Below are 28,000 nucleotides of genomic sequence, written 5' to 3'. Positions count from 1 at the left end.
TCTTGTTGTGATGCTGCAGAGAAACCTGTCAATCAATGCTTTTGCCAAAAACGCTTATGTTAGCATTCCTCTCATTCTAGGCTGTACTCCAACATCATCATCAGTGAACTGCCTCAGCTTTTATAAGCACAAATTGTAATGGAAGATGGTCTGATGGGATAAAAATGGAAAAAGGGAAATAAACAACTTGCATTAGAATTTTTAATATCTATTATTTAACCACCATAATGAATATTATGAAATTACTAACATAATAGCACATAGCAGTCATGGGGCACAAATTCTACTGGAAGATGGGATCAAAATGGACAAAATGGAAATAAACAACATGCATTAGAAATGATAATATTTATTATTTAACCTCCATAATGCAACTATGTTAAAGACCCACCGAGGTTAAACACCTGACACCTTCCATCAGCTTGTTTGAATTGAACATGTGTTTTGGGTGAAAGCTCCTAAAGAATCACAAGCAAGTCCAGTTGCCAACGTACACGTGTGAGTTTTGAAGATACTCTGACGTGGATCTTCACGGATTTACTCACATTTAAATGAAAACACCGGCACCGCGACGATACGTGTTTCATCCGGATTCATCCCAGGGGACACCTGACCTGGAGAATATTTCAGCGGGGTTCGTCTCTATTTCATGTCCCCTGGAAACACGTCCCGTCTCAGCCCCGCCTAGTGGTAAACTAGCTTATCAAGCTAGTGCCAGTCTTGGGTAAGAAGTTAATAAGCTACCTGAGAGGTAATATTCGTCTTTGACTGTAAAACTATATTTATACTGAAGGTTACATTAAGCTAGCTTAGTTGCTTAATATAAAAATGTGAAACAATGCTAAGCCAGCTAGCTTAGTTGGATTTTTGTGACCTCACTGTAACCATACATTGGCTAGTGTTTTCATTTAGAGTTAGATACAGAAACAGCTTGATAACTTTATATTATTTTACACTATTCTACCCCTGAAACTCCAAAAGTGTCTTGTGGACTCAAACATTTCACCCGTACCCTCCATCGGCACAGTGGTGAGTAGATGATGAGTGAACTTTCATTTAGGGGTGAAATATCCCATTAAATGTGAAATGTTTTTGTTTGTTTGTATACATATTATGTCTTTGTGTTTCCTATGCAATATTTCGTTCCCCACTTAAGTTTGTAAACTAGAATTGTTCCATTTAAAACCAAAAAACAATAACTAAAAAACTTTAAACAGCTTTATCCTGGGTTAAGAATCTCTGCCCTCTGATTGGCTCAGAGCCATCACCGTTTACCACAGCTCGTAGCTCATACGCCAAAAATTCTCCCACCCAGGAAACGCGGTCAGCCGGAAATGTGCCGGTACCGTTACAGGTGAACACCCGAGGTCCCCCTCACGTGGGCTCAGGGACCATGTTGCCTGCCCACTCAGGTGTGGGCTCCTCGTCACCGGCTCACGTGGCCTGTCGCCTCCTCCACCAGGTGAGTTCTCCCACAGACGAGCAGGCATCCATCGTCCGGTGCTGCCGAGCCTACCCCGAACCGTTTCCTCCCGGGACCAGTGAGATGCACCGTTAACGTGTCGGCGGGACTTCCTTTCAGACTCTGAGATGAACTTGAAGTGGACAGTGAAACGATTTCTTCTGGTGTCGTTGTCAGTCTCCCACTTGCTGTCACTTGAGGGTGAGTCTCACAGTTTCAAAACGGTGTGGTTACTTTTTTATAAAGTTGTCTGTGGAGACGTGAACTATGATCTACGTTGAAAAACACGTGGGGATATTAACAGGATGGATTCTGTATGTTATAAATTCAATTTACCCATGAATTATTACGTTATTGTATAATATAATTATCTATCTATCTATCTATCTATCTGTCTGTCTGTCTGTCTGTCTGTGTTAGATATCACATTCTTTCATAAAATATCATAAAACAAATTGTATAAAACTGATCTCCCTTAATGTGCCGTAATTTTATGTCATAATAAGTGATTACAGACATTAATTACTTTAATATTTATGTTCGGGCACCTCTGGATCTACCTTTAACTGTAATCCCCTTACACTTGTATCCTCTAATGTTTCTACTATTTTATTTATAATAAAAAAAAATGATTGCGCTCTTTTACTTTTATTTAAATTTACTTTGATATTCTCTACCACATTTCCCTTGTTGCATCGCTGAGCTGACCCGTCCAGCACTTTTCGTTGCACCGTTGACTCTGTGTTAACTACCAAATAAACTTGAAAATGTGTATATTAGATGACTGATATTTATTTTCACAACTCACCGATCACTGTCTTTGCATTCAGGAGCTCAGAGCCGACTTTCTGTCAGAGAGGAAAGACTACAGAGGTAAATCAATAGAAATAAGAAATTGAAATAATAATTATCTGTCATCAATATATTATGTAATTGTAATATTATGTTCTTTTTCCTCATCAAGTCATTGTTACGTTACTTTACAGCTTGGCATTTGCATTTGCACTTTCTTTTTTTGGTCACTAGAGTGTGTGACAGAGACAACATTTGAGTGTGTGTGTTTGTGTGTGCGCGTGTGAGGGTGCAGTCAAGAGTACTGTGGAGTCTGGATTCAAGTGGTGTAAAGTGCACTTTAAGTCTCCCCTCTGACTGTTTCTTCCCACTAATGTGCATGTTTGTGTGTGTGCAGAAGGGCTAATGCACTTCGGAGGAAACGGGATCTCCTCGGGGAGGAGGTTGGTATACACCTAAGAGAACCAGAGGAGGTCAGGGCACCCACATGCGCACAGCACCAAAAAAAGCGTCACAAAGCTGTCTTTGTACAGAAACAGACGCACTCACTAACACACACACCTTCACCCCACTCAGTCTGACGCAACTTTTTTAACTTACAGCAGCAGGTTCACCAAGCGTACAGAACTGTCACTGATGCTGTTAAAGCTTGAGACGTGCTGTATTTAAGAAACCGCTCTAAGTATTAATTGTTTATTGTTCTCCAAGACATATAGGCCGCTGCTGTCGGAGGGTACACTGTCACGCAGCATTTTACACAACTACACAGCCAGAGATGCCTCTTCAGGTAAATACACCATGTATCACATGAACGCAAATGCAGTCATAAAGGATTAAAACGGTCTGACTGGGGAAAGTGAACTTGAGTCTGTTCATGTCTCCCAGAATATTGCGGCTGCCTCAATGGGGGCTGGTGTCAGGAGGGCGGTGTGTGTGACTGCGCTCAGTTCCAGGCACTGGGAGACCGCTGCCAGATCAGTGAGTAACACACACACACACACACATTGCACACTAGTTACTACTTGCCTAACCCTAAACTTAACCTTACCTAAACAACATAAATGTAACCTAAACCTAATCCTTAACATGTCTTCACTTTCAAATGTAATGATTTATATTATGTGGACTTGCTTTTTGACCCCATAAGGAAGATAAGTCCAAATAAGGTAACTGTGTAAACACTACTGGTAGTTGGTAATTGTGCAGAAGACCTTCAAACGTACAAGGGATAATCAACATCTTGTCCTATATTCAAAAATATAAGTCCCTACAACATGAGTAATATGAGTAATACCTGGACCATACAAACACACACACACCTCATCCACCCATGGACCCCATGCGTGCATGCGTGCGTGCGTGCGCGTCCTACTCTTCAATCATTCAGCAAATATTAATTACCTGCACAAACTCCCTACACACACATACACACACTTTACCCCCTAAAGGAGCAGCTATAAAAATCACTTGAACTGAACTAAGGTAATAGAGTAAGAGCTGAGTGATGGAGTTTCTGGTTTCTATATTCTGAACAGGCTACCTACACAGTTTATCAAGAGATCTGAGGTCACAGATATTGTCAAGACATTTTCATTTCAACAAACTAATTTAGTGCTGACACACATGTTGGAAACATAACTCCTGAGGGACCTGCAACTGAATTTAGGCTTGAAATTTTAATCCTTTGATTGACTAGAAGATAGAGAACATGTATTTTTATTAAAATCAAGTAAACAAAGATGATGTCTAATTGGCCGTGACAGCGAGGTTTCTTACAAAAATACATAAAAGATTCATCCAAGATAAATGATCACGTCTCCCAGCGGTAATGCAAAATTTTAAGATCTGTGTAACAGAACTTTCTCCAGAGATTGTATGTTTAAAATATATTGAATAACACAGGGAAACTTTGTTGATTTAAAACTTGTTTATTTTAAATCAACATGTAGAGTATCCTTTACAAAATCAATCATCCTCAACCCCCTCAGAGTTTGGGGAAAATCTTAGGCAGCTTCTTGGCACAGAGAGCTACTGGGATTTCCTGTAACAAGGGGAATATCCAGGTATCCGTTTTCCACTGATAATTTCAATGAAATAAAAGACGGTGAAAGATAAAAAGATGATAAAAGAGCATTTGCCTTTTAGTTCAGTAAAGGTTTCAATTTAGCAGAAATTCATTTATGTCACCACATGAGACTGAACCACTTAATGACTCTTATCCGAGTGAGTTGTCTATTTCCCTCTCAGTACCTAACCAGGGCCAGGATAGGGACGGGATCTGCAGGTCATGGGGTCAGCACCACTATGAGACATTTGATGGAACATACTTCTACTTCCCTGGAACCTGCTCCTACATTCTGGCCCAGGACTGCCACTCAGCTACACCACAGTACACAGTGTGGGTAAGAACATGTACATCAGAATAACACTGAGATATTTAACCTTTCTGTATTCACAGTATTGTAACTCAAAATGCATCTTCTTGTATTGGTTATCTACAGTGTTATTTAATGACTTAGACCAAACATGAGTAGTATAAAGTGTAACTGTCCTATTTATTAGTTTAATTCCATTGTTCACAGTTTGTTCTGCCAGAAGACTTGGGCATTTTATGTTTTATATGTTTTCTCTCGTAACCTTTAAAGCTCATACTTAACACCTGATTTTGCCCCATGTAAACGAAAGGTCTATTGACAGCATGATATGTAGAGGATATTGAGCACGATATTGAAAATACATCTGTGAGCTGCGTTGTTGCACCAGGTGACATCACCACAATGAACATGGGCACTGCAGATCATTCTGAGCAGATCCACTGTCACCATTTTGCCGCAGTAAATACTCAGTACTGCAGCAAATCCATAGAAGGGAAATTGTCCCCAACAAATACCCAATTTTTGTTGTAGTAAATCATAGATCCTTTTGAAGATGAAACCACTACTGAAGATTTGTCCTTGTAGAAGAAAAAGGGCTGGGGGCTGAGAGACATTGACAGTCTGTGGAGATAAAAATTAAAGGACTTTATCCTTCTATCATCCTAATCGTTAAATCTGATGAATAATGCTAATTAACATTCAACATTGCAGCAATTCGGGGGGGGTTCCACAACAATCTTTTGTGTCCATTACCAGACAGCTGCCTGTGTTTATTAGATCACTAGTGATCGATAGCTGAAGGTTGATGTTTGTGGTTAACCGACCTTTTGACCCTTCCTTTGATTTTCTACCATCATCTTTCTTGTCTTCTCAGGTCCACAACAGCAGAGTGTGTGATGGGAGTGTGTATTCATGCCCAAGAGCTCTCAGTCTGTTCTTCCCAAATGAGGAGGAGATCCATATCTCTGGATATCAGGTCCACCAGGGAGGTCGCAGGTGTGTGAGCATGTAGAGAAAAAGACAGAGATTTTATTTATTAATAATAGACACAATTAAACAAAATTATAGGAACAGAATGGTAAACTTAGTTAATAACCACCTCATCCACACACCCTGGGAAATCACAGCAGAGCATTATCATGTTTTTCTCTGTGTTCACTGTCACTGTTGTCTCTTAATGCATCTGTCTCTGTAAAATGTCAGGCTAAGTCTACCTCAGACTGTAGGCGGTGTGTTTATTGAGCGACTGGCTGATTACCTGCTCGTGAAGAGTGTGTTTGGCTTCTCGTTGGCCTGGGACGGAGGCTCAGGTGTCTACCTGAAGATGAGCGAGGAGCACCAGGGTGCTCCCTGTGGCCTGTGCGGGAACTTCAATCACCTCGCTGGCGATGACCTCACCACCGCTCGTGGTAAGACCAGCCCCTCATCCTCTTTTCCATTCTCTCAGCACCCACTCTCCTCAATTACTATTATTGTAGAGTCCACGGTAATTAGGACCAATTATTTTAGTAGTGGGGCCTGGAGACACAGCGGAAGGACAGTTGATAGTTTGGGTTTGAATGGCTGGAGGGAGCAGGAATCCTTCCTCAGATGACTGAAATATGATCTGTGGTCCCCTGCTTGTGTGAGCAGAGAGCTGTCCAGTTGAGTGTGGATGAGCTCAGAGGAGAAAAGTGGAAATACTCTCTAGTTTTCATGGTGCATTAACAAATACACAGTTTTATTTTTAGCAGACCTCTAGCTTGTATTTGATTTATGTTTGTTGACAGTATAAAAATGCATGTGTGCATGTTTGTATGGTATAAGCTGTATCTTCAGCCTGTGTATGAGGTTAAGTTTAGTCAGTTAAAATCAACCAGTCAACTGAAGTCCTGCACAATTAAAACATAAAGAGAAGTAGAACCATAACATGAAATAAAATAAAATATAAAGCATAAGAAGTCAATAAAAACAACCTTAGGACACAAAGCATGAGTAAACATCTCTTTAATTTAATCTTAAATATGTTTATTTGCTAGCTGTACATTCATACTGTATGTGTGTGTTGATGGTGTGTTTTAGGAATCCGCACTGATGAACCTGCAATGTTTGCTAACAGCTGGTCAGTGGATTTGCCTCATGAGAGAGCCTGTCCCTCTGTAGATCTTGACTTCAATGGGCCCTGCCAGTCTGAGTCCGACATGGATGTAAGAACCACAGAGACACTCCTTCTACTCAGTATTACTATACTATGGAATGTAATAAGGCAAATTTGGCCCAGAACATTACTCAATTTAAACGTTTTTATTTATAGCTCTGAAAGAACTATAGTGGTCCCTGTAGGTTAGAGGACTGGAGCAGTGTCTGTCATTGATCATGTACTGTATATTCAAACAACACTGTATATTTTGTGAATGTGTGCAGGATGCCATAGAGAAATGCAGTGCGCTTCTCTTCTTCCCGTTTCTGTCATGTCATGAAAACATTGACCCAAATCCCTTTGTGGCCAGCTGTGTGTCTGACCTCTGTGTGTAAGTCAAAGCATTTCATTTGATTATTGTTTTTATTTTCACTTTTTATTCACCATCTTCTTTGTCTTGTGGCCAAATAACTTTTGATGCAAGGTTTTTTTTCTTCTTCTTTTTTTCAGATCTGATGATGAGGAAACGTTTTGTCGAGCCTTGGTGGAGTACACCCGAGCCTGCTCTCATGTTGGATATCCAGTGAGGGAGTGGAGGGACAGCTTCCCTTCTTGTAGTAAGTTTCCATTACAGCTCTTGACACGGTTGGAAGAGATGTGTACATTTGTATTTTGTGTATTTTTAAACCATAAGCTTTATTCTTGCAAAAACATTTGCAATTGATGACAATCAGAATGAATTTCAGAGCCTTTAGCCCTGACACACATCTGCTCTCTCAGTGAGAACACAAGTTATTCCACACTATATTATGTGTATTTATTTATTTGATATTCTGAAATCGGTTCTGTAATCTCTGTGAAGCTCAGGTGTCTGTGTTTGTATACAGATGATGGCTGTGAGGAGAGCTTTGTCTATAGAGACTGCATCAGCTGCTGTCCACCTACCTGCACATTCGAGAAAGAGTGTCTGGGAACCAACCTGCATTGTCTGGACGGCTGCTACTGTCCTGATGGTATCTGAACAAAAACGATATTCTAATTTCTGTTCTGTTAATTGATCTTAATTGCAATTTTGTTTTACAATCCTCTTATCTCACAGGTCTTATCCTACAGAATGGAACATGTATCGCAGTTTCTCAGTGTCCATGTGTTTATCATGGAGCATCATATATACAAGGACATGTGCTTCAACAGGGCTGCAGTGTTTGGTTAGTGTCTATATGTATTCCCCAGTGAGCAGATAGAGTGGCTAATGTGATGCTAACCCACAGTGCTGCTCTTTCTTTAGTGTGTGCATGGGAGGAGTGTGGAACTGCACCGAGAACAACTGCACAGGTAAGATTACCTTAACGCTCACTTAAGAGCATCCAGAAAGAAAAGATGAAGCCCTGAACTTGCTGCTCTCTGTCTCTTGTCAGCGGAGTGCTCGGTGGTGGGGGACGTGTTCGTGACAACGTTTGATGGGAGGATGTTTCTCCAGCCGGGGGCGTGTCAGTACGTCCTGGCGAAGAGCCGCAGTGGCAGCAGATTCACTGTCACGCTGCAATATACGACCTGTGCAGAGGTATTGTGAACAAAGGCCCACACACCAATCCTGCAGTATCCTTTCTACCTCGGATACTAACCATCCCTCCTGTATGTGTGTCCACAGCATCAGGTGTGTATTCAGTCAGTGACAGTGGTGCTGGATGAAGATGTGAGTCATCAGATCACTTTGACCAGAGAGGCCGAGGTGATAATAGGTGTCAACCCGGCACCTGCCCTGCCATATATTGATGGTAAGAAACACAAAATCATATCAGGTTCATATGTGTCCAAGCTCAAAAGAAAAAAAGACAAAAGATTTTTTTTTATACCAACCTGATTTGTAGTAAAGCCATCTGATCTCATGGTTTTTGTTTCCTCTTTGTTTTGGGTATCTAGGTATAGTGGAGGTCCGGAGGCTGACCTCAGTGTTTACACAGCTGAAGGTAGGGATTGGTCTGAGGGTACATTATGATGGTCGAGGAGGGCAGGTTTACCTGCAGCTGGACAGCCAATGGCGTGGACAGACATTGGGCCTCTGTGGAACCTTCAATGGAAACCTACGAGATGACTTTCTGTGAGCAAGTACCTTCCAGCTATAAATCAGTGTTGAGAAGGTCCCTTTTCCCTGACTCTCTGTGTGTGTTTGTGTGTCTGTAGGTCTCCCGCAGGTATGATAGAGGGCACTCCCCAACTTCATGCCAATGTTTGGAAGGTGTCATCTGCTTGTGTTGCACCCGTTAACCTGCCCATTATAGATCCCTGTGAGATGAACCAGCACAATGGTAATCATGCTCTCATTTTCTTTTGGTTTTATCTGTTTTTAGCTTTAATCCTTTATTTGACAGGACAGAGTTAAGCATGAAAGGGGGATAGAGAGTGGGGAAGACATGCATGTACTATTTTTTGTACTTTACTGTTTAATACAGTGAAGGTGGTGGTGTGGATTATACAGGTTTTGTCTTTAAGTCGTCTCAGTTTGTACGTACTAAAAATATCTCAAAATGTTTGTTTTATATTTTGTTGCATGTTCTAGTTTTCTATGCAACCCAGTGTGAGGTGCTCTTGGGGAGTGTATTTGCTCCGTGTCATGGTTACATCAGTCCAAACGTCTACCAGCAGCAGTGCCGCTACCAGGCCTGTCGCTGTGGGAGCAGCTGTCTGTGCACGGCGCTGGCTCACTACGCTTACCTCTGCTCCAAACATGGAGTCAACCTAAATTTCAGATCACATGTCTCTGAATGTGGTGAGTGGGTCATCTTGTAGGTAGCTTTTATTCATACTTTTTACATGTTTACTCTAATATACCCTAATTAATGCATGTTCTACATTATGTTTGTTTCAGAATCATTGGGTTATATAGTATAAAAATCGATGTATTACTTACCTTACAGGGGTGGTGTGCCTCGGCGGCATGCTGTACCATTCTTGTGCGTCGTCCTGTGGGCGGTCATGTCGGGCTCTGTCGAGCACCGAGACGTGTCACCCTGACGACTGTGCCGAGGGGTGCGGCTGTCCAGACGGCAGCTTTTATGACGATGTGCGCCAGCGCTGTGTGCAACTGTAGGACTCATCACCTCATTTATCATCCTAATCATCCCGAATGCACACACACACAGAGAAGTAAAGTAATTAATATTGCTTTCCCCTCAGGTCTCAGTGTCATTGTTACTCAATGGGCGGTGTGTCACAGCCAGGAGAGGTGACCTTCAGCGCCTCGGGCCCCTGGTGAGTCACAACTGAAAAGTGAAAACTCACTTTGGCTGCTCTCCCACCTGCACTCACTGTAACATCCTCACGCACATTTGGGAAAGCGATTAAAGCTTGAATGATTGTCGCTTAAACGGACCTTGTGTTTGATAACATCACTCTCTACTCAAAACAAAACACTGATTCCTTTTTCTCCTGCATCCTGTACCTCCATTAGCCTGTGCAGAAATGGGAAGATGGAGTGTGTGCCAGAGGAAAAAGGTAACCTCTCACACACACACACACACACACACACACACACACACACACACACACACACACACCTCCCTTCAGATCCTGCTCTCGTTCGTTCCAACAACAAAGTGTTATTTCAGGCTGTGTCCCTCATGCTGAAATCAAGAGCCTTATGTCTGTAGTTGTAGCTTGTTTCCCATGACTGGCTGTTGCGGTTGATGTTTAAGGCGACTGGGGCATTGGTTTTCTTTTTGTGTGTGTCTGTGTGTGTGTATGTGCATATGTGCACATTGTAGAGCCTGATAGTGTGGAGGTCGGCGATTGTCCAGAAGGGAAAGTGTACCACAGCTGCACCGAGCAGAGAGGAGGCGTGGCGTGTGCACCGACCTGCCGTAACCTGATGTTGAACCTCACATGCCCTCCCAACACACCATGCATCCCTGGCTGTGTCTGTCCTCCTGGGTAAAATGAGAACCTGCTGCCTTCAAGTGTTACAATGTATTTATGTTTTAAAAGAGCTTAAAATATTTTTGCATTAGTACATGCAGGGAGTAATTTCTTGGTAAAGTTTCAGTATGAGAATCTATTTTTAGATGTAGAAAAATATAGATTCTTCCTTTACCTGGTTTTTCTACTTTAGAATTTTAAAATATATGCTTTTCTCAGCTGAGAATTAAAAGCCTTCATCGAGGGCTTGTTTACTTCCCATATCTATTATTTCCAAGTGTATTAAAAATCATCATTCAATGTTACATATGCAAAGGTTTAACTGGGAAATGTGGAGGAATGTGAGTTTTAAATCAGGTGTTTGCATGTTCTGTACCTCCTCTGTAAATTGTGTTTTGTCCAAGGCTGGTGCTGCACCATGGGGGGTGTTACTATCCAGAGAACTGCCCCTGTGCCTGGCTGGGCCTTGAGTACCTGCCTGGAGAAACTGTGGAAACATCATGTTACAAATGGTATACAGATTTACCATAGCTAACCCAAAGCCATATAAACACCAGACTGAGCAATGATAGGATTATATTATTTAGACATGTTCTTTTACTGCATTTTTGCACATACGATGAGTATTTCTAAGAAACCTAATCTTCAAACTAAAAATAATATAATTCACAGTATAATGAAGTTGCATGTGGGGCTTCAAATAGCACTTCCTTCCTCTTTTCTTCTCATGCACATCCACCTGTCCGTCTCCTCAGTGTGTGTCACCGCGGCTATTTCAACTGCAGCTACTCCCCGTGTCCAGCTGTGTGTACAGTCTACAGCGACAGACACTACCACACCTTCGATGGCCTTGAGTACGACTACTACTCTGACTGTCAGGTCTATCTGCTTAAAGTGAGTGGTGTCTGTGCATCTCTATAAAGGGTGTAAGGCGTTAAACTATGTAAAGATTATGTAATTGACCTCTAGGGAAAGACATTTTTATAACAGAGAGAGAGAGAGTGTGTTTGTGTGTGTGTGTGTGTGTGTAAGGGCATAGTAGGTCCACTTTTGCCCTTTCTTGGCAATTTCCAGGCCCGTTGTGATTTGGATCTGGGAAAGAAAATCCAAGCCTATTTCTAAACTTTGAAAAGCGAGTGTTTTTTAATTAGAGCAGATTAAGGTGTGTATGTGTGTGTGCCGGTGGCTTTGCACCATGGTAATGCTAGCAGGTGTTGTGCAAAGCTGAAGCGACACAAAGAAACCAGTGTTCACTGTTCACAAACCCCAGGGCTCCTGCGCTCCCAGGGATATACAATTAGAATGAACAGAACAGGAATTCCAATTCCGATCCAATAGGCTGCCGGCCACCCTGCAGACCTGCAGAGAATGGGGAAGCAGGTCAGGGCTGTGTCTTTATTAGAATAGAGCAGCATCCTCTTCTTGACACTGCTCATGTTTGCACAATTTCAGAGCCTCCAGAACAGGTAGAATACAATTTCAGGTTAGAATCTGTCATGTGGTGATTTTGCATGCAATTGCTGTTGTCAGGGAGAAAATTGTAAACCAACAAATTAAAATATTGTGTTGTCCTCATTCCCTCCTAAGAGTAACATTTTCTCTTCTCCCCCTGATCAGAGTGCAGGAGAAACCGAGGTGTCCATAGTTTCCCAAAACAAGGACTGCTATGAGAGCGGCATTGTGTGCATGAAAATACTGGTCATTCACGTGGGACTTACCAAAATCTACTTCACTGACAACTCCGGCAACCCTGTACGAACTATACACACATTCCTGCTCTTTATATATCATATAATCAAATCTATTCTTCAAGTTTTTTTTACTCTCAAAAATAGACCAGTTAAATATATCAATATCCTGCTAATGCCTTCTAACAATGCTTTGTTTTGTTTTAGAGTCCGTCCACTGTTGTGGGACGAGGGTCAGAGTTTGAGTTGTGGAAAGCCGGCTACTACACCGTGGTGCAGTTTTCCAACCAGGACTTGACCATCCTCTGGGACCGCAAGACGACTGTACACATCAGAGCTGGACCTCAGTGGAAGGTCTGAACACGGAGTAGAACATTTTGCTTTCAAATCGTCTACAGACATAGAATCTGAACACATGATTCAGCCTCTTGCTTTTTAACCCCAGGGCCTCCTCAGCGGGCTGTGTGGAAATTTTGACAGCGTGACAGTGAACGATATGACCACCTCCAGCCACATGGAAGTCAATAATGCGCAGACCTTTGGAGACAGCTGGGCCCTGGGACAGGTATGACTCAGCTTAGCTTCTCTCTTCCATTGATTTTCCTTTAACCTTCTTTCCTCTTACACTCCTCCGCTCCTTAGTCACTCTGTCTCTGTGTTGCTGTACTGTGTGTGCGCACTGTGATATTTACAAGTTATCAGACTCTCGATCTCTTCCTGTATGTGTGTACTTTGTGCGTTGTAGTGTGAAAGTGACCATGTAGTTGAGCGACCGTGTGAAGGGGACTTGGGGAGACAGCCGTACGCCAAGAGGGAGTGTGCTCTCCTCTACAGCGATGTCTTTGCACCCTGTCACAACGTGGTAAGTGGCACTGAACACGCACACAAATGTCCGTACAGAGTGAATGCAGCTGTATAAAGGTTATCGTGTGTGCAGCAGGGGAATAGAGGTTGCTGAGAGGTTATGGGAACAACTCTTAACTGATCCCAGCGCACTGTTCTCTAAGAGATAGAACCAAATACCAAATGCCACACCAGATGCTCGGCTGCCACACACACCCACAGACACACAATCCTCAATACTCTATTACAGTGTAGTCTTTCTAAATGTGGCCAGCAGAGGGAGCTCTGTATATATGTACATGGCCATTAACCAGTATATGACAATGACTTTATTAGTAATATATATATATATATATATATATATATATATATATTTAGAGAGGGCGAGAGATGAACATGCTAGAACTAATGAACAATGCATATTTTGGTTTAACAGTTGCTAAAGTTAATAATTGATGATTAATTTTTGCCTCCTCCAAGGAAGTTATGTTTTCACACCTGTCTGTTTGTTTGTTGGTTGGTTTGTATGTTTGATTGTAAGCAAGATCACACAAAAACGTCTGAACAGATTTCCATGAAACATGGTGGAAGGATGAGGTATGAGTCAGGGAAGAACATATTACATTTTTGTGTGGATCCGGATCAAGGGCAGCACTTTTTCATTTTACTTTACTTTAACATTGCAAGATGGGGCTTTTTCCAACATCATCACTATTTCCCCAGGGAATAATTCATTGATCTTTTGAATAATTAAATCTGGCATGTTTAATGAGTTCAATCTATGAGAGTGTGGAATTTAGTGCAATCTAGTCTTTAGTGTTGTTTGGTCGTGCTTCCCCGCTTAAATAAGTATTGTAACAGCACCGATATATCCAGATATATTAACTCTTATCCTTTGTTGCTAGTGAGTTCCTCTTTCAGCATTCTTTTTATCACTCCCCTTTTATGGCTTTTATGACTCATATAGACATGTCCTTATTTGGCACTGTAACTATAGCATTAAAATACTGGTACAGTACACTTGTCTATACTAGTAAAAAAAATCCTCCTTCTTGTATTTCACTTCTGTTTCTAAGTGGGCAAAGAGACGACGTCACTGCTGTTTTCCTGGCAGGGTTTGTTTATGAGATTGGATCAATATGTAAAAGATGTCTCCACACAAATAAATAAACGCTGAGGGCTTCAAAGCTTTAATCTAAAAGGTCAATTATAGATTAAAGCTTGGATCTGAAGACTAGTACAGCGAATCCCACGTTCACTCGAGCTGTTCTGATTGTTTTTTTTTATAACAGAAGTAAGGGATATAAAAGATATAAAACAACACTGGAGTTAGCCAAGTTTCTGCTGCATCCTATTTATTTGTGCATCTCTACTTCTAGTGTTTAGTGAGAAACCCCTTCACTCAAAACCAAACAAGTAATACAATCACATTTACCATTTCTGTTAGAAACCAAATTAAATAAGAAAGCTGTATTGATTAGATTCATTTAACTTGTCTGATATTGCCCCCATTTCACAGATTGTTGTAAATTGTTCATAATCAATATAAAATGAATAGAACGTCTGCATCACCCTTTTAGTAGCATGACTTTCATATGGAAATGAGAGTCTGCAGCTCCAGCCTGGATACAGCACAGTGCCTGATCAATATCTGGGCCTGTCACATCATCACAGAAGAGAAGTTAAACGTTTTGAAGTGTACTGTGTATGTGCACTACAGCAGCCAGTGTCAGGAACACAGAGGTCCAGCTAATCTTGCCTTCGGATGGACCCACGCGTCGCTGAGGCATTTTGTCTTGTCTGTCATCCGAGTTCATCCAATCCCCTCTGCACCAGAGGTTGACCCACATTCCTTTGTCCTCATAGCTCATCACTCCTCCCCTGTCTGAATTATTGAGAACTCCTCACCCCCTAAACAAGACCTCCCCCAGTTTCCCCCAGTGAGATTTGGCCCGGTTTGCTTCATGATTGTTAGTGTGTGTATGTGTGAGTTTGTATATATGTGTGACCGTGTGTACATGCTGTGTATACTCCTCAGGTGGATGTGGCCTGGTTCTATAGGAACTGCCTGACAGACACTTGCAATTGTAACCGCGGGGGTGATTGTGAGTGTCTCTGTACATCCATCGCTGCGTATGCTCACAAATGCTGTCAACAAGGCATCACAATACACTGGCGATCTCCCTCTGTTTGTCGTGAGTACACACACATACACACATGCTCGTAGTACAGTGGTCAAATCTGTGAATATGACTTCTTACCACTTTCACCACTTCCTCTCTGCATCAGCCAATATTCTGCTTTATAACCCATTGACTGTGTTGTTCTCTTTCAGCCTATGATTGCGAATATTATAATCTAGGTATGTATAAGTAAGGTTGGTATTTATAGAATAAAATTGATTTCTGTTTCCAAGCATCACACTCAGTTTTCGCTGGGATCTTGCCCCCCCCCCACTTATTCCCTCTCTGGCTCTGACACTTCCTCACAGAACTCGGCAATGGCCCATTTTCTTTGGTGAGTGCCGTCTATAATGACACCATGTTTGGAGTGAATCGCACCAGCAGCTCTGTGTTTCCTCTGGTAAGAGAGAGATTGGGGCAGTTGCCTGCCCCAGGCCTACTGTTCAACTTCATGATCACAGCAGGCCTGCAGAAGGAGAGAACATCACGTGAGCTTCAGCGTTCGCACTATTACACACTACTGTTAGTTGTTTGAAGGGAACATTACCCCCATTTGCTTCTTTTCCCAGGTGTCCCTGTGGTGTCACTGGAGTCTGCAGAGAGACCAAACTATTTCCTGGCCGTGTCCGGGCGCAGCCGTCTTCAGCTGGAGCACTGGAGTCGAGGGGAAGAGTTTAGTCGCCGGGCAACCTTTATCCAGCACCAGGGGCTGTTTCTGCCAGGTCACACCTCGTTCGAGCTCATCGGCCAACCAGGAATCTTTCTGACGCTGACACGCACTTCTGCACGAGCCCAGAGATATGACACCTCAGAGGGCTTCAAATCGGGAAGCAGCTTCACGCTGGAGGGTCAGAAACACATTAGCGTGCCCACAGCAAATATGCATATGCATACACACAAACTAACTAGTGTGGTGCTTTTCCTCCTCTCTGGCAGAGAGCAGTATTGTGATACCTTACCGGATGATGTGCGAGTGGCGTTACCAGGCCTGTGCGAGCCCCTGTGTCCACACGTGCAGTGACCCAGATGCCACACGCTGCCAGTTCCTGCCTCCGTAAGAGGCTTGTCTCAATAAAAGCACTTATTACACAGCCAACACAATCTATGCTGAGCTGAAGTGCTGTAATAGGTTTTGTATGTTGCAGTGTGGAGGGCTGCTTCCCACGTTGTCCGAAGAACATGGTGCTCGATGAAGTAACAAGAAGATGTGTCTACACAGAAGACTGTGAGTACAACGGATTAGTTTGTTGTCTTAGAAAAAGAAAAAAAACATTTTAGCATGTAATACAAAGATTGATTGTTTTTTATTGTCTTCTCTAGGTGTGTCCTTACCTCCGACTCCCACACCCTTTGCATTTGTGACGCAGTCCAACAAAACTACTACACCTTCAACTCCAGCCACAACCACCACAGCTACCACTACCGCAAGGCCGACAACTACCACCACCACAACTCCCACTACCACCACCACAACAACAACAACCACCACTACAACCACCAGAGCAACAACTACCTCCTCCACTACTGTCAGGCCCACGACAACCACAATCACCACCACTACTCCCAGTACAACATCATCCACCGAGCGTGTCACCACTCCATCCGCACCTCCTCCTGCTCCTCCCACCATTCTTACTCCCTCAACACCTCCAGACACAACCACTCTCATCATGACTGAAGTGACCCCTCCTCAAACCACAGCGGCCACTCCTATGACCACCACGGCAACGCCCACCACTGTACCCACCGAGGCCACCACAATATCTGTGACTTCTTCTCCTCCACCCCCTACTACCATCGCTTCCACCACCTCCAGTCCGACTACCATTAGCACACTAGCATTAACACCTCCCATAACCTCCACCCGACCTCCTCTAACGTCACCCACCACAGCTGTCACAACGGCCCCCACCTCCACCATTTCTGTCCTCGAAACCACCACTGAAACTGTGACCACTCCCCAAACTACACCAACAGATTCAACCATCACCACAGAGACCCCAACCCCAATGGAAACCACCACAGTAGCCGTGACGACCACAGTAACTCTCCCTACAACTGTAGAGCCCACTTCTGAGCAGGTGACCACAGAAATAGTGACAAGTCCTGGGACCTCTCCTGTAACGGATGAAGGATCGACCACACCTCCATTTGTTTTCCCCACAGCCCCCTGCACAGTAAGAGCTGCTGCAGTTAATGCACAATCATACAAACACCTAGATAATAAATCCGTGTGTGAAAAGACGTGTTGCATTCTTAGAAATGTACAAATTATGAAATACACATGTCATTTTTAAATATGAATATACACACTTTCTCTATATATATAATATTCAATTAGCAAGAGGATTTGTATATACTGGTGGACACTAATGATTGGTGGATATAGAAACAGAAAAAATGTAGAAATCCAATTTATTCTGTTTACTGATGGAAACTAGAATGACTTTCTTACAATTATTTCTGCAGATGTCTATGAGGGCCACTACATGTGATATGTAATAATGCTTAGTAAAACAAAGGTTGTGTGACTTATCTCCACAGCCGCCATACTCCTACCGCATCGACGAGTGTGCAGAGCTGATCTGTTTCAATGGAGAGCTGCTGCTTCACAACTCCTCTCTCCATTGTCGCCACGACAGCACCCAGCCCCAGTGCAGCCTGCTGGGCCTGCCCATCCTCACCAACACAGACCCCTGCTGTCCACTGTGGCAGTGTCCCTGTAGGTTTGGTTGTTCATGTTAAATATCAGGATTCCCTACTGGTCCAGTCCTGTTTGATTTTACTGATACGATTGGCTTTTGTCAGGTCGCTGCACTGTGATGTCAGACCTGCGTGTGATCACCTTCGACGGCAACAATGTTGCCTTGTATGACAATGGCTCTTACATCCTGGTCAAACTGCCCATAGAGACCATTATTGGAACTGTGGAGAAATGTCCGACCAGCCAGGTGACGTACAAACAATTCAATTTCAACTACATCCTAAGACTTGATCTGAAAACTGATTTTGTGTTTTGTAAAACATTTTGTTTTCTTTGTAGAGTGTGAACTCCATCAGACGAATTGTGAGTACAGTCTCATCCCCATCATTCACTACATTTGTGTTTATATCAAGGTCAAAGTTACTCATGGTCATGACATTCTCTAATCTCCCTCTGCTGCAGAGTCCAACAGGTGGAACATCTGGTCTTTGTTTCAAGAAGCTGAACATCACAACCTCCTCCCACAGGATCATTATCAACCGACTGGAACGCAAAGTGACCCTCTTTACTTCATCTCCTACCAATTTACAAAAAAATCTAAAACTTATCCCTCACAAATGATATGATTCTTAAAAGAGCATGATATATTTATCGGTTTGCCAGTAAAAATCCAATAATGTGTGACCGATAGCTCCCTTGGTTTAATGGGCGCCCCATGTATGGAGGCTTTAGTCCTCCTGCAGCTGCCGCTTCAGTTCAGACTTGGCCCTCGGCTGCAATTCTCCCCTGCTCACTTATCCTTTCACACTTAAGATGTATGAGCCTCTATTTTTGCTGAAATGGGATGATATGAAAAAAATATCTTTTACAGAAGAGACCATGTTTACATTTTATTTAAAAAAATCTGTTTTGTTTATTTTCTCAATTCAAATTTGTTGTATTTATACTTTCTTTAATATTTATTGTTATTTATTATAAAGTTTATGGTTGAACTGTAAAATATCAAGCCCCCAGTGCATCTGTTTGTCACAGGGGTTTCATAATGATATCTTAGAATATCTATCGATATCTGAAATTGTATTCCTCAAAATACACCCCCAATCCGTCTGGCTCTAATTCTCGTTCTCCTGTGTGTCCATCTGTCTCCAGGTGACCGTGAACTACAGACCTGTCAAACTCCCGTTCTCCCGTCACTCCCTGTATGTGGAAGACACAGGCAGCATGTATCTGATTCATTCACCTGGTGGGGTCAGCATACAGTGGTATCACAGCACTGGTATCATGGTGCTGCAGTACAGTACCCCTTATAATGCATCTATGCCGACTCAAGGCCTGTGCGGTGAGTCCACACACACACACACACACACACACACACACACACACAAGCTTTGACTACACCAGCAGCAGCCTAATTTATCTAAGTGCCAGCTTTCAGTGCCTAAAGGCTTAATGTCTAAACTGCAGCATCAATGTGACGTGTCATGATAGGATTTGACAATTTGAGATGTTCAGAGCCATTAGATTTAATTAGGCAGGTTCATACACAGTTTATCTCACACAACAGTTACACAACTCACTGTAAATGCTGCGGTATAACTGAAATACACACCTACACCAAACATCTGTCTGCCCGTTACGCCAGGTTGTTGTGATGGGAACCCAGAAGACGACTTGAAGCTGCCCAACGGCACCGTGGTCCGAGAGGTGGGAGACATGATGCTCTTCCTGCAGGGATGGAGAGTGCCAACCACCGATGAAACCGAACACGCACGCAGGGTCGGAGACAACTGCACCACCGGGGATTGCTCCACCTGTCTCTCCATGCTGCGCCAGAGAGCCTTCATGCCATGCCACAACAAGGTAGCTACAGGCTTGATTGTATGTGCATGTGTTTAGTTACTTTGTCAGTCTTTGTGTGTATTTTATATCATATTGTGTGTCTTTGGGTTTTTAAACAGTTTTTCAGAAAACAACAAGCTCTTTGATGATGTCACCATGGCCTTTTCTATGACATATGGTAGAATCATATGTTATGTGATCAATTAACAGGTTAATTGATAATGGAATTAATAATTAACTGTCCGACATGACCTTGGCTTGTTTTTGTGTGTGTGCAGGTGCCTCCGGAGCAGTTCTGTGACATCATGTGGGCTGGAGACCTGCACTACAAAGATCACCAGTGTGACTTTCTGGCGGCGTACGTGGCCGTCTGCTACACACATCAAGTCTGCATCAGCTGGAGACGACACAATTTCTGCCGTAAGGAGACACAGGCAAAGACATGACACATATGCAGACGTGCTCACTCGTGTTTCCCGTTTGCTCATGCATTGCTAAGTGCCTGTCATCCTGCAGCGCTGCGATGTCCCCCTGGTAAGGAGTATCAGCCGTGTGTGAGCACCTGCACCAGCCGCACCTGTGTGAACAGAGACTACTACGAGGAGACCACCTGCTCCTTTGTCAGAGAGGAGTGTGTTTGTCGCAGTGGAACCATCCTGCACCGTGCTGACTCCCCGTACTGTGTAACTGAGGATCGCTGTGGTGAGTGAAAGAGTAATTACTTGCCATTGTGTTGAAAACTGCACCATCTGAGAGTCAGAATGAGTTTTGGACCGGGCTTTATATCGCTCCAAGACTCGGATACAGCTCTATTATCAGTGTATTTATTTGACTCCGTTGTGTCTAGTGTGCACAGATAATGAGGGTAACCCCCGGTCCCCGGGCGAGGTGTGGAACGGCTCTGCTCGCGGCTGCTGTCTGTACACATGTGTGGAGAATGGCTCTGTGGTGGCTGTTGAACCAGACTGTAACACTGTCCTGACACCACTGTGTGAGAGGGAGGGAGAGTATGTGCTGGATGTACTGGAGGAAGGAGCCTGCTGCCCCAAGAAGATCTGCGGTGAGTTTATTGTGTGGTTGTAATAAAGGGTTCAATAGAGTATATCTATCTCTCAATCCGAACATCCAGAAAGTGTGATTTTAGAGATGACTGATTGCTGATGATTTAATTTTTATCAGTTCATTAGATTATCCTTCCTTACCCTGTCTGTTTCACTTCCTTCACTACCTGTCAGAGTGCAACATGACCATCTGTGACAGTGAAGCTCCACCCTGTGATAACGGGAACAGGCTCGTCATTGGTTACAGCGCTCTGTCCTGCTGCCCCGAGTACAGATGTGGTACGAACACTCTTTCATTTTTCAGATTCAGATCCTTCAAAGTTTTCAGACATTTTTTTTTTACTTTCTGTTAAAAAACGATATCGGGCTGACATTAACTTTTACATTCACTGAATATTTTGTATCGTCTTCCTCAGAGTGTGACCCCATGGCGTGCCCCCCCGTCTCGCCCCCCAACTGCAGAGAAGATCAGTTCCTAGTGGAGGTCCGGGGGCAGAGCTCCTGCTGCTACTCTTTCCTATGTGGTGAGTTTTAATTGTGTTTCACTGCTTTATTGTGAGGTTAGAGTGAGGTTCGCCATGTGTCCCTGTCTTTGACATTTTCATTCAATTATGGCAACAGCGCTGAGTTTGTTGTTTGTGTTTTCTGTCTGAGCAGTGTGTGAGTCGTGTATTGAACCCATTCCAACTTGCTCGAACGGGGAAATTCTGGCTGTGGATCTAAACACCACCAACAGCTGCTGTCCACACTACCACTGTGGTATGTGTGTGCATGTGTGTACTTTTCTGTCTGTGTCTGTTCAAAGTCAGGTTTATAGATTCTCCCGTGTGTTGCAGTGTGTGATGTCAACCTGTGTCCTGAATCATCTATGAGCTGTGCACCTGGTCTCTCTCTGGTTCAAACTACTCTCCCCGGGCTTTGCTGTCCACAGCATCACTGCGGTACACACACACACACATGCACACACACGCCCCCACACCCTGTTTATCACTGGTGTCACTTCACTGCTCTGTTCATGCTGTGTTCATGATTGGAATAATCCCAGAAGTTATTTCGGCTGCCACCCACTTTCATAAACTCCACACCAGCTCTCCTTTTAACTTCCTCTCCGTCATTCCCAGAATGCCAATGTGAGGACAGCTCTCTCCCCATCTGTCAGGTGGTAAGTCAGCAAGATGCCGCATCACAAGTCACTATCTAATCACGTCTTTGCTGGAAGGTGTAGGTACAAAGTGAAACAAATTCAGTTAAGTCAGCGCTCGTGTTTCCTGTCAGGGAGAGGTGCTGGTTGATGTTCCAGAAGGCAACACTAACTGCGGCTGTCCTCAGCATATATGCCGTATGTATAATCCCTGCACGCAAGCACAACACCTGTCAAGAGTGTGACAGTAGACATGCTGGAGACATTGTTTATCCACTGATTCGATTTCCAGGCTCCCTGCTAGCTTCATAGTTATTCATCCTGTGTGTGTGTGTGTGTGTGTGTGTGTGTGTCTGTGTGTGTGTAGAGAAGGCAGAAGTGTGTCTTTTCCAAGGGTTGACAGTGTTGAGCCCAGGCCAGTCTCTGGTTCAGTACTTTGAGGGCGAGCTGTGTTACACCGTCCACTGCCTGCATCACAGAGATCCAGACTCAGGCTTCTACTCTTTGGAAATCACCTCAGTCAACTGTTCCCAGAAATGTGGTCCAGTATGCATCCGACACTTTCAGCGTATCTCCATAGATCATTGGTCATAGGTCATTGTTCTACTCGTCCTTCATTACTGCATTTGCTTGTGTTTTCAGCACCAGGTGTACGCGCCGTCCTCAGACCCTCAGGTGTGCTGCGGCTCCTGTAAAAATGTCTCCTGCACTTTCACCAATGAAAACGGCACAACAGAGATTTTCGCTGTAAGAACAAATACGTCAACATCGAATTCCGCCCTGTGCTCCCTATTTTCGGGGCAGTGCTGATTCTGGCTCTGTGTGCAGGCAGGGAGTACCTGGGTGGAGAACTGCACACGTTACGACTGCATGGAGACTGCAGTGGGAGCAGTGATCCTTGGCTCTGGGGTGGTTTGTCCGCCATTCAATGACACAGAATGTACTCAGGTCAGGACCTCAACAGTATATCTGAAATTAAGGTTAAACGCCACCATCTCTGTTATGCTCTAAAACTGTTTTTTGAGTGAGCAGTTGACATTTATATACCCTTTTTTTTGACTTATCAATATCTGCACCCGTATTATGTATAAAAATGTGCATAGACTGTGTTTCTCATGAACTCTCTTCTTGTTCTCCTCCTGCAGAATGGCGGTATGGTACAGAGCTACGTGGACGGCTGCTGCAGGACATGTGAGTCTCCATATTTATTTGGTGCTTCTGGTCTGGTGCTTGGAGCTGTCAATCAGAGGGGTGAGCGCCTTGTTGCCTGGCAGTGGATGATGGGCTTAATGGCTGAGTGGTTGGGGGTGAGGCCTGTTGTAGAGGGTGGAGATGAAGCCTGTTTTGGGCCAATTACTACATTACCCACAATCCCTGGCTTTCGCAGTTTGTCTGCTGACATATTTGCAAACTCAAACAGAAGGAAAATCTGGTGAAAAACTGAAGTAAATAATAATAAAATATAATTGTAACATTTGACTCAAAATTTATTATTCATTACTAAGCCAATGCATAACTTCCTGAACTTGTGCTTTGAAGATGCTGATCTATGTTTGTCGTGTTTCCTTTACAAATGCTAATGTGACATTTGGATGTCATGTGGAAGAAACCTGCACTGGTGACATTTTCTCTCTCTGTGGATTCGGCATTGCAGCCTCTCCCGCTTTAGCAGTGACCTTGCAGTCTGGGCCAATCGGGGCGCGCCATGGTGAGCGTTAAACCAATGAGGAAGCGAGTTGGTGCAGGGGTTAGGGTTTGCCCTGCGGAGCTGCTCTTTGTGTAGTACATCAAATGACTCCGTTCCTTGGCTGGCTGCCTGGAGTGGCCTAAAATACAAAAATACAAAAATAAGTGAAATCCATGTGCTTGCCAGCTGCACTGATTCCATTCTCTGTGTGTTTGTGTGTAACATTAACTGTGATTTCTGAACCAAACGTAACCTCGTGTGTGTGTGTGTATGTTCTCCTGCCGTTCTTTGAACCTGACGGCTGCGTTCCTGACGATGCTCCCAGGTTCTGGAGTTGGTGTTTTGCCATTTACAGATAATCCACTAACTCCCACTGGTAGTACTAACTGTGACACAGGTACCACCACCTTGTTCTGTTTCCATTTACACAATGACATCCTTGACGGTGACTCATTCACTGGCACTTTCAGACTTTGGTTGAATGTGTGCGTGTCTATTTTTGTGGTTGCGTGTCTGTTTATTCGTCTTCCTTCTCTCACAGTCAACATTTAACCATTCATAAAGTGTTAATGTCAACACTGATCCACTGAGACCAAGCTCAAGATCATCTACTCTCATTTCATGCATTTCAGCCTTACTCAGAATGCATTTGTCCAGCTTTGATTGGCTTAAAAACAAGGTTAAGTTAAAATCAGTAGCCAATAGGCAAGCCAGGTCTCTGCTGTGAGAACTGTGCCCCCCCCGTCACCAAACTGTCAATCAAAGCAAGATCCTACTGCTGGGCAACAAAGGGCCCTCATCAAAAGGCCTTTCAGGGTGTGTGACTGACAGGTCTCTGATGTGAAATGATCAAGAGTGTGTTTGTGTGTGAGCACATGTTGTCCCGTGTGCGTCTGTGTGTGTTGTTGTAGCTCTGAGGTTACTATATGTCATGAGTTATTTCTGAGCATTAATGTGTGTGCATGTGTAGGTAAAGAGGATGGTAAGACGTGCAAACGCGTGGCCATCCGGACGACCATTAGAAAAGACGACTGCAGGAGCAATACACCGGTGAGAAAGAAAAGAGAAGTGGAAGCATAAAATTAGAAGTTAGCTGAGGGGGGGGTGATAACTGATACCTTCTATTGTTTTGAATCCTCCTTTTCCATCATCTTCCTCCCCCCTCACAGGTCACAGTATATTCTTGCGACGGGAAATGTCCGTCTGCCACCATATTCAACTTTAACATCAACAGTCACGCCAGGTTCTGTAAGTGCTGCCGCGAGAGTGGACTTCAAACGCGTTCCGTCTCGCTCTACTGCTCTCGCAACGCCACGCTCGTGGAGTACCACTTCCAGGAGCCTCTGGACTGTTCCTGCCAATGGCACTGAAGGAAGAAAATCAAGAAGAGAGTGTCTGAAAGAAGGGGTTTGAGGCATCAGTATGAAAACCAGCCATGTTTTATTGTGTGTATCACTATAGTCCTTTACAACACTGACCGTGAGTCGTAGTCGTAATTTAAAGATGATTAAATCCCTGATGTAAGTGGGAGATTGTTTTTAATTAGTTAGACTGCACATAAGTTTTTACTTTCTTTGAAACAGTCCAGTCAGCTTTTTAGTTCTTACAAGTGATGGTACGAAGTCATTAGGCCTTTTATCTTACTGTATAAGAACAGTTTCGATTGTGTACACACAACGATTGTATTTTTTATTGTACCAGCTGGTGGGTTTAAACACTATGTGCATTTTGGTAAGTTTTAGAAACAAATGTAGCCTTTGTACAAATGGAAGTGATACGGGATGTGTAATGTGTAATGATTTTCTAAAAAATCTTTGTAGTTAAATGAATAAGTAATTTTCGTTGAATAAATGATTGAACAGTATCTCTGTCTGAATGTTCAGTGATTTGCAGTGTGTCCTTTTCGCTCAGCCTTCTAATTTGCCCTCCTCAAACACTTCCTACACACACATTCTCATCCTGATTCAGCATGTGCGGTGCTGACCTGTGTTTGTGTTCCACTTCTGGAAGCTTATTGCTGTGGGGGAGTCGCCTCCTTCATAACAGAACCCCTCAGTCGGACTCCGCTCTCTTGTCTGTCCATCACATTCTCCCTTTTCACATTCCTGCCATTCCACATGGACCAGTGCTCCCACCACACCCCGTCTCCGAGCCAAACCATCCTCACCACTGAAATGTCATGAACAATTCGGAGCACATGCGCTTATTTTAGAGGTTTGCATGAACTCATGGAAATGAAGTACAAACACTTGGGACATGTGTCTGCTGTGACTGCAGCGGCTGACTGACTTTCTGCTGGGGCACATCTCAATTCCCCGTAAAAACCTCAGCACCACATCAATCTCCCCTTTTCCCCTCAGTATGCCCCCCCCCACCACATCTCACTTCTCCAGCCTCCCCACCTCTCATCTCCTCAGGAGCCCAGCTCTGGCCATGTGCCCGTGGTTACCATGGAGAGCTGCACTTATTCCAACAAAGAGGCAAAACAAGTTGGGTTGAACTCATACACACATACACATACACTTACACAATCTCTCCCCCCTCTCTCCTCCCATTCACACAGGAGGTCTCTCTCCCTCTTAAAAAGTCGTTGCTACTAAGGATAAAGAGCCATTGAGAGCAGACTTTGAGTTCGCGCTAAATTCAAAGTCCAAGCTTTGCGTCAAACTAAAAAAAAAAAGATTTCACCATGATTTAAGACAGATGGGCGTGCGCCTCTTGCTTTCGAACCCTTGAAAGTCTGAGAGAACATTTTCTAAAAGTTTTACACCGGTCACTTTTTTTTTTTTTTACGCTTCGCTGTGCGTCACCGACACAAATAGTTTTTGGGAATTTCCGCAGACCGATGTTTACGCACAGCTGTCTCTGGTTTACGCATGAAGCCACCGGGGGCTGAAGGCGCAGGCAGAGGTGGTTGTGTGTCCATGTGGATCAGGGACTGAAGACATGTGCACCGGATGAGATGGAGTGACATTTCCAATGGGTGGAACCGAGCGGCTGTGGCTGTTTGCAAGTCTGTGTCAGGTAAGATTGAGGCCTCCGCAGAATGACATCGTTGTGAAGCAGATTTATCTCTTTCTTTGATGTTTTAGTATCTTTCCAGGACCAGGAGCATTAAACCATTACACAGCTCCATTCTGAACAAGTCCTTAAAAAAGGCATTTAACATTATCAATGACCCAAAACATCCTTTGAGATAGAGCGGCTGCCATCAGGTCTTTTTTTAGATTTGTCAGTATGTAGTCATTTATTTGTGTGTGGATACATTTCCTGTGCACTTCTGTTCGCTCTCCTGCTCGCCTTGAATTGCAAGAATTGCAGAATAAATCATTTTGAATTGATTTTAAATGAACATAGAAGCATTTTGACCCACTTTTCTAAGCAAATACATACATTCTTCACCCCCCTGTTCCTCAGGTGGCTTTGCTGACCTGTGAACAACATTCAAATCCTGTTGAGGTTGAAGTTGAGTTTCAGTCCTTCCCTGCCAGTCAAGATCCAGACACCTACACAGTCACCTGCAGGACTGCAAGTAACCACCTGGTAAGAACAAGAGCAAAGCTGGGTTATGGCAGAGATTTGTCTTTCTATAAAGCTTGAGTTTAGTGTGAGGAATCCTCTCTGCAGGTGTATGTGAAGCCCATTGATCCGTCAGCATGCTCTCCTGGTTGCAAGACGTCCCTGCGATTGGTTGAGGACCGAAGAGGATATAATATCACACTGAGCTCTGGCAGGAATGACACCACACTCGAGGCAAAGACCTTTCACCTAAGTGAGTGTGTGAACTCGACCTGCACCAAGCACCACCATGAAGAAAGTGTTGATGTTGATTAATGATCCGTCTTCTTGTCTCTGCCCCAGTTCCAGTCTCCTTGGCTTCCTTTCGTGTCCACACCACAACGACCTCCACTCTGCTGACATGGAAACTTCACAGACAGCAAAACCTCTCCACCCTGAGTCTGTACAACACTCACACACAATCTGTCACACACACATTCAACGTGACGCCGTCCGAGGTAGAAAAGTCCCAGTACGCGGTGACAGGTCTCCGGCCTGGTACACGCTTCAAGGTCAAAGTTGTGGTGACCACATCGCTCGGACCCCTCAATGTGATCTTGAAGCAGAGACTCGGCATCGGCATGGAAACAGGTACGGTGCGACATCATCATCAACCTAAAAACTGACTCCAGG

At 43.8% G+C, this 28,000-nt stretch overlaps 2 protein-coding genes across 9 annotated transcripts in view; both read left to right on the top strand.

Annotated features, from left to right (window-relative positions):
- The first annotated feature begins 1,322 nt into the window (after positions 1–1,322).
- On the top strand, positions 1,323–25,667 carry otogl (otogelin-like). 6 transcript variants are annotated; one of them, XM_034588720.1, is made up of 59 exons: positions 1,387–1,663; positions 2,293–2,335; positions 2,652–2,727; positions 2,963–3,041; positions 3,140–3,232; positions 4,502–4,656; positions 5,504–5,625; positions 5,833–6,038; positions 6,691–6,815; positions 7,033–7,139; positions 7,259–7,365; positions 7,636–7,761; positions 7,848–7,956; positions 8,037–8,083; positions 8,167–8,312; positions 8,400–8,526; positions 8,672–8,849; positions 8,933–9,057; positions 9,309–9,518; positions 9,667–9,835; positions 9,926–10,000; positions 10,200–10,243; positions 10,513–10,678; positions 11,068–11,175; positions 11,419–11,557; positions 12,281–12,415; positions 12,559–12,705; positions 12,797–12,916; positions 13,097–13,213; positions 15,233–15,389; positions 15,530–15,556; positions 15,686–15,865; positions 15,947–16,225; positions 16,314–16,431; positions 16,523–16,602; positions 16,698–17,554; positions 17,922–18,099; positions 18,186–18,328; positions 18,421–18,444; positions 18,544–18,636; positions 19,231–19,420; positions 19,724–19,941; positions 20,199–20,340; positions 20,437–20,622; positions 20,768–20,980; positions 21,156–21,260; positions 21,398–21,505; positions 21,639–21,740; positions 21,818–21,922; positions 22,103–22,143; positions 22,257–22,320; positions 22,490–22,668; positions 22,765–22,869; positions 22,951–23,070; positions 23,268–23,313; positions 23,777–23,830; positions 24,135–24,206; positions 24,780–24,859; positions 24,979–25,667. In XM_034588720.1, exons 1-59 carry the CDS (start codon positions 1,591–1,593, stop codon positions 25,177–25,179), a joined length of 7,941 nt encoding a protein of 2,646 aa, XP_034444611.1. In that variant the 5' UTR covers positions 1,387–1,590; the 3' UTR covers positions 25,180–25,667. The 6 variants fall into 6 exon arrangements, 5 of the variants coding, with proteins under 5 accessions (XP_034444614.1, XP_034444611.1, XP_034444615.1 ...); XM_034588724.1 differs by lacking the exon at positions 23,777–23,830 and having other exon boundaries at positions 2,652–2,697; XM_034588721.1 differs by lacking the exon at positions 23,777–23,830.
- Positions 25,668–26,452: 785 nt separating this feature from the next.
- ptprq (protein tyrosine phosphatase receptor type Q) overlaps positions 26,453–28,000 on the top strand; it is a 40,418-nt gene continuing 38,870 nt past the window's right edge. For 2 of the 3 annotated variants that reach the window (XM_034588752.1, XM_034588750.1), the window contains exons 1-4: positions 26,458–26,833; positions 27,227–27,352; positions 27,437–27,581; positions 27,671–27,958. In XM_034588752.1, the coding sequence (XP_034444643.1) occupies positions 26,789–26,833; positions 27,227–27,352; positions 27,437–27,581; positions 27,671–27,958 (604 nt within the window). In that variant the 5' untranslated portion in view covers positions 26,458–26,788. Of the gene's footprint in view, positions 26,834–27,226; positions 27,353–27,436; positions 27,582–27,670; positions 27,959–28,000 lie in introns of all 3 variants that reach the window. The other variant, XM_034588753.1, reaches the window with a different exon arrangement.

The sequence above is a fragment of the Hippoglossus hippoglossus genome, chromosome 6, assembly GCF_009819705.1.
Source record: "Hippoglossus hippoglossus isolate fHipHip1 chromosome 6, fHipHip1.pri, whole genome shotgun sequence".
Taxonomy (NCBI): Eukaryota; Metazoa; Chordata; class Actinopteri; order Pleuronectiformes; family Pleuronectidae; genus Hippoglossus; species Hippoglossus hippoglossus.
This window is presented reverse-complemented; position numbering and strand designations above follow the sequence as displayed.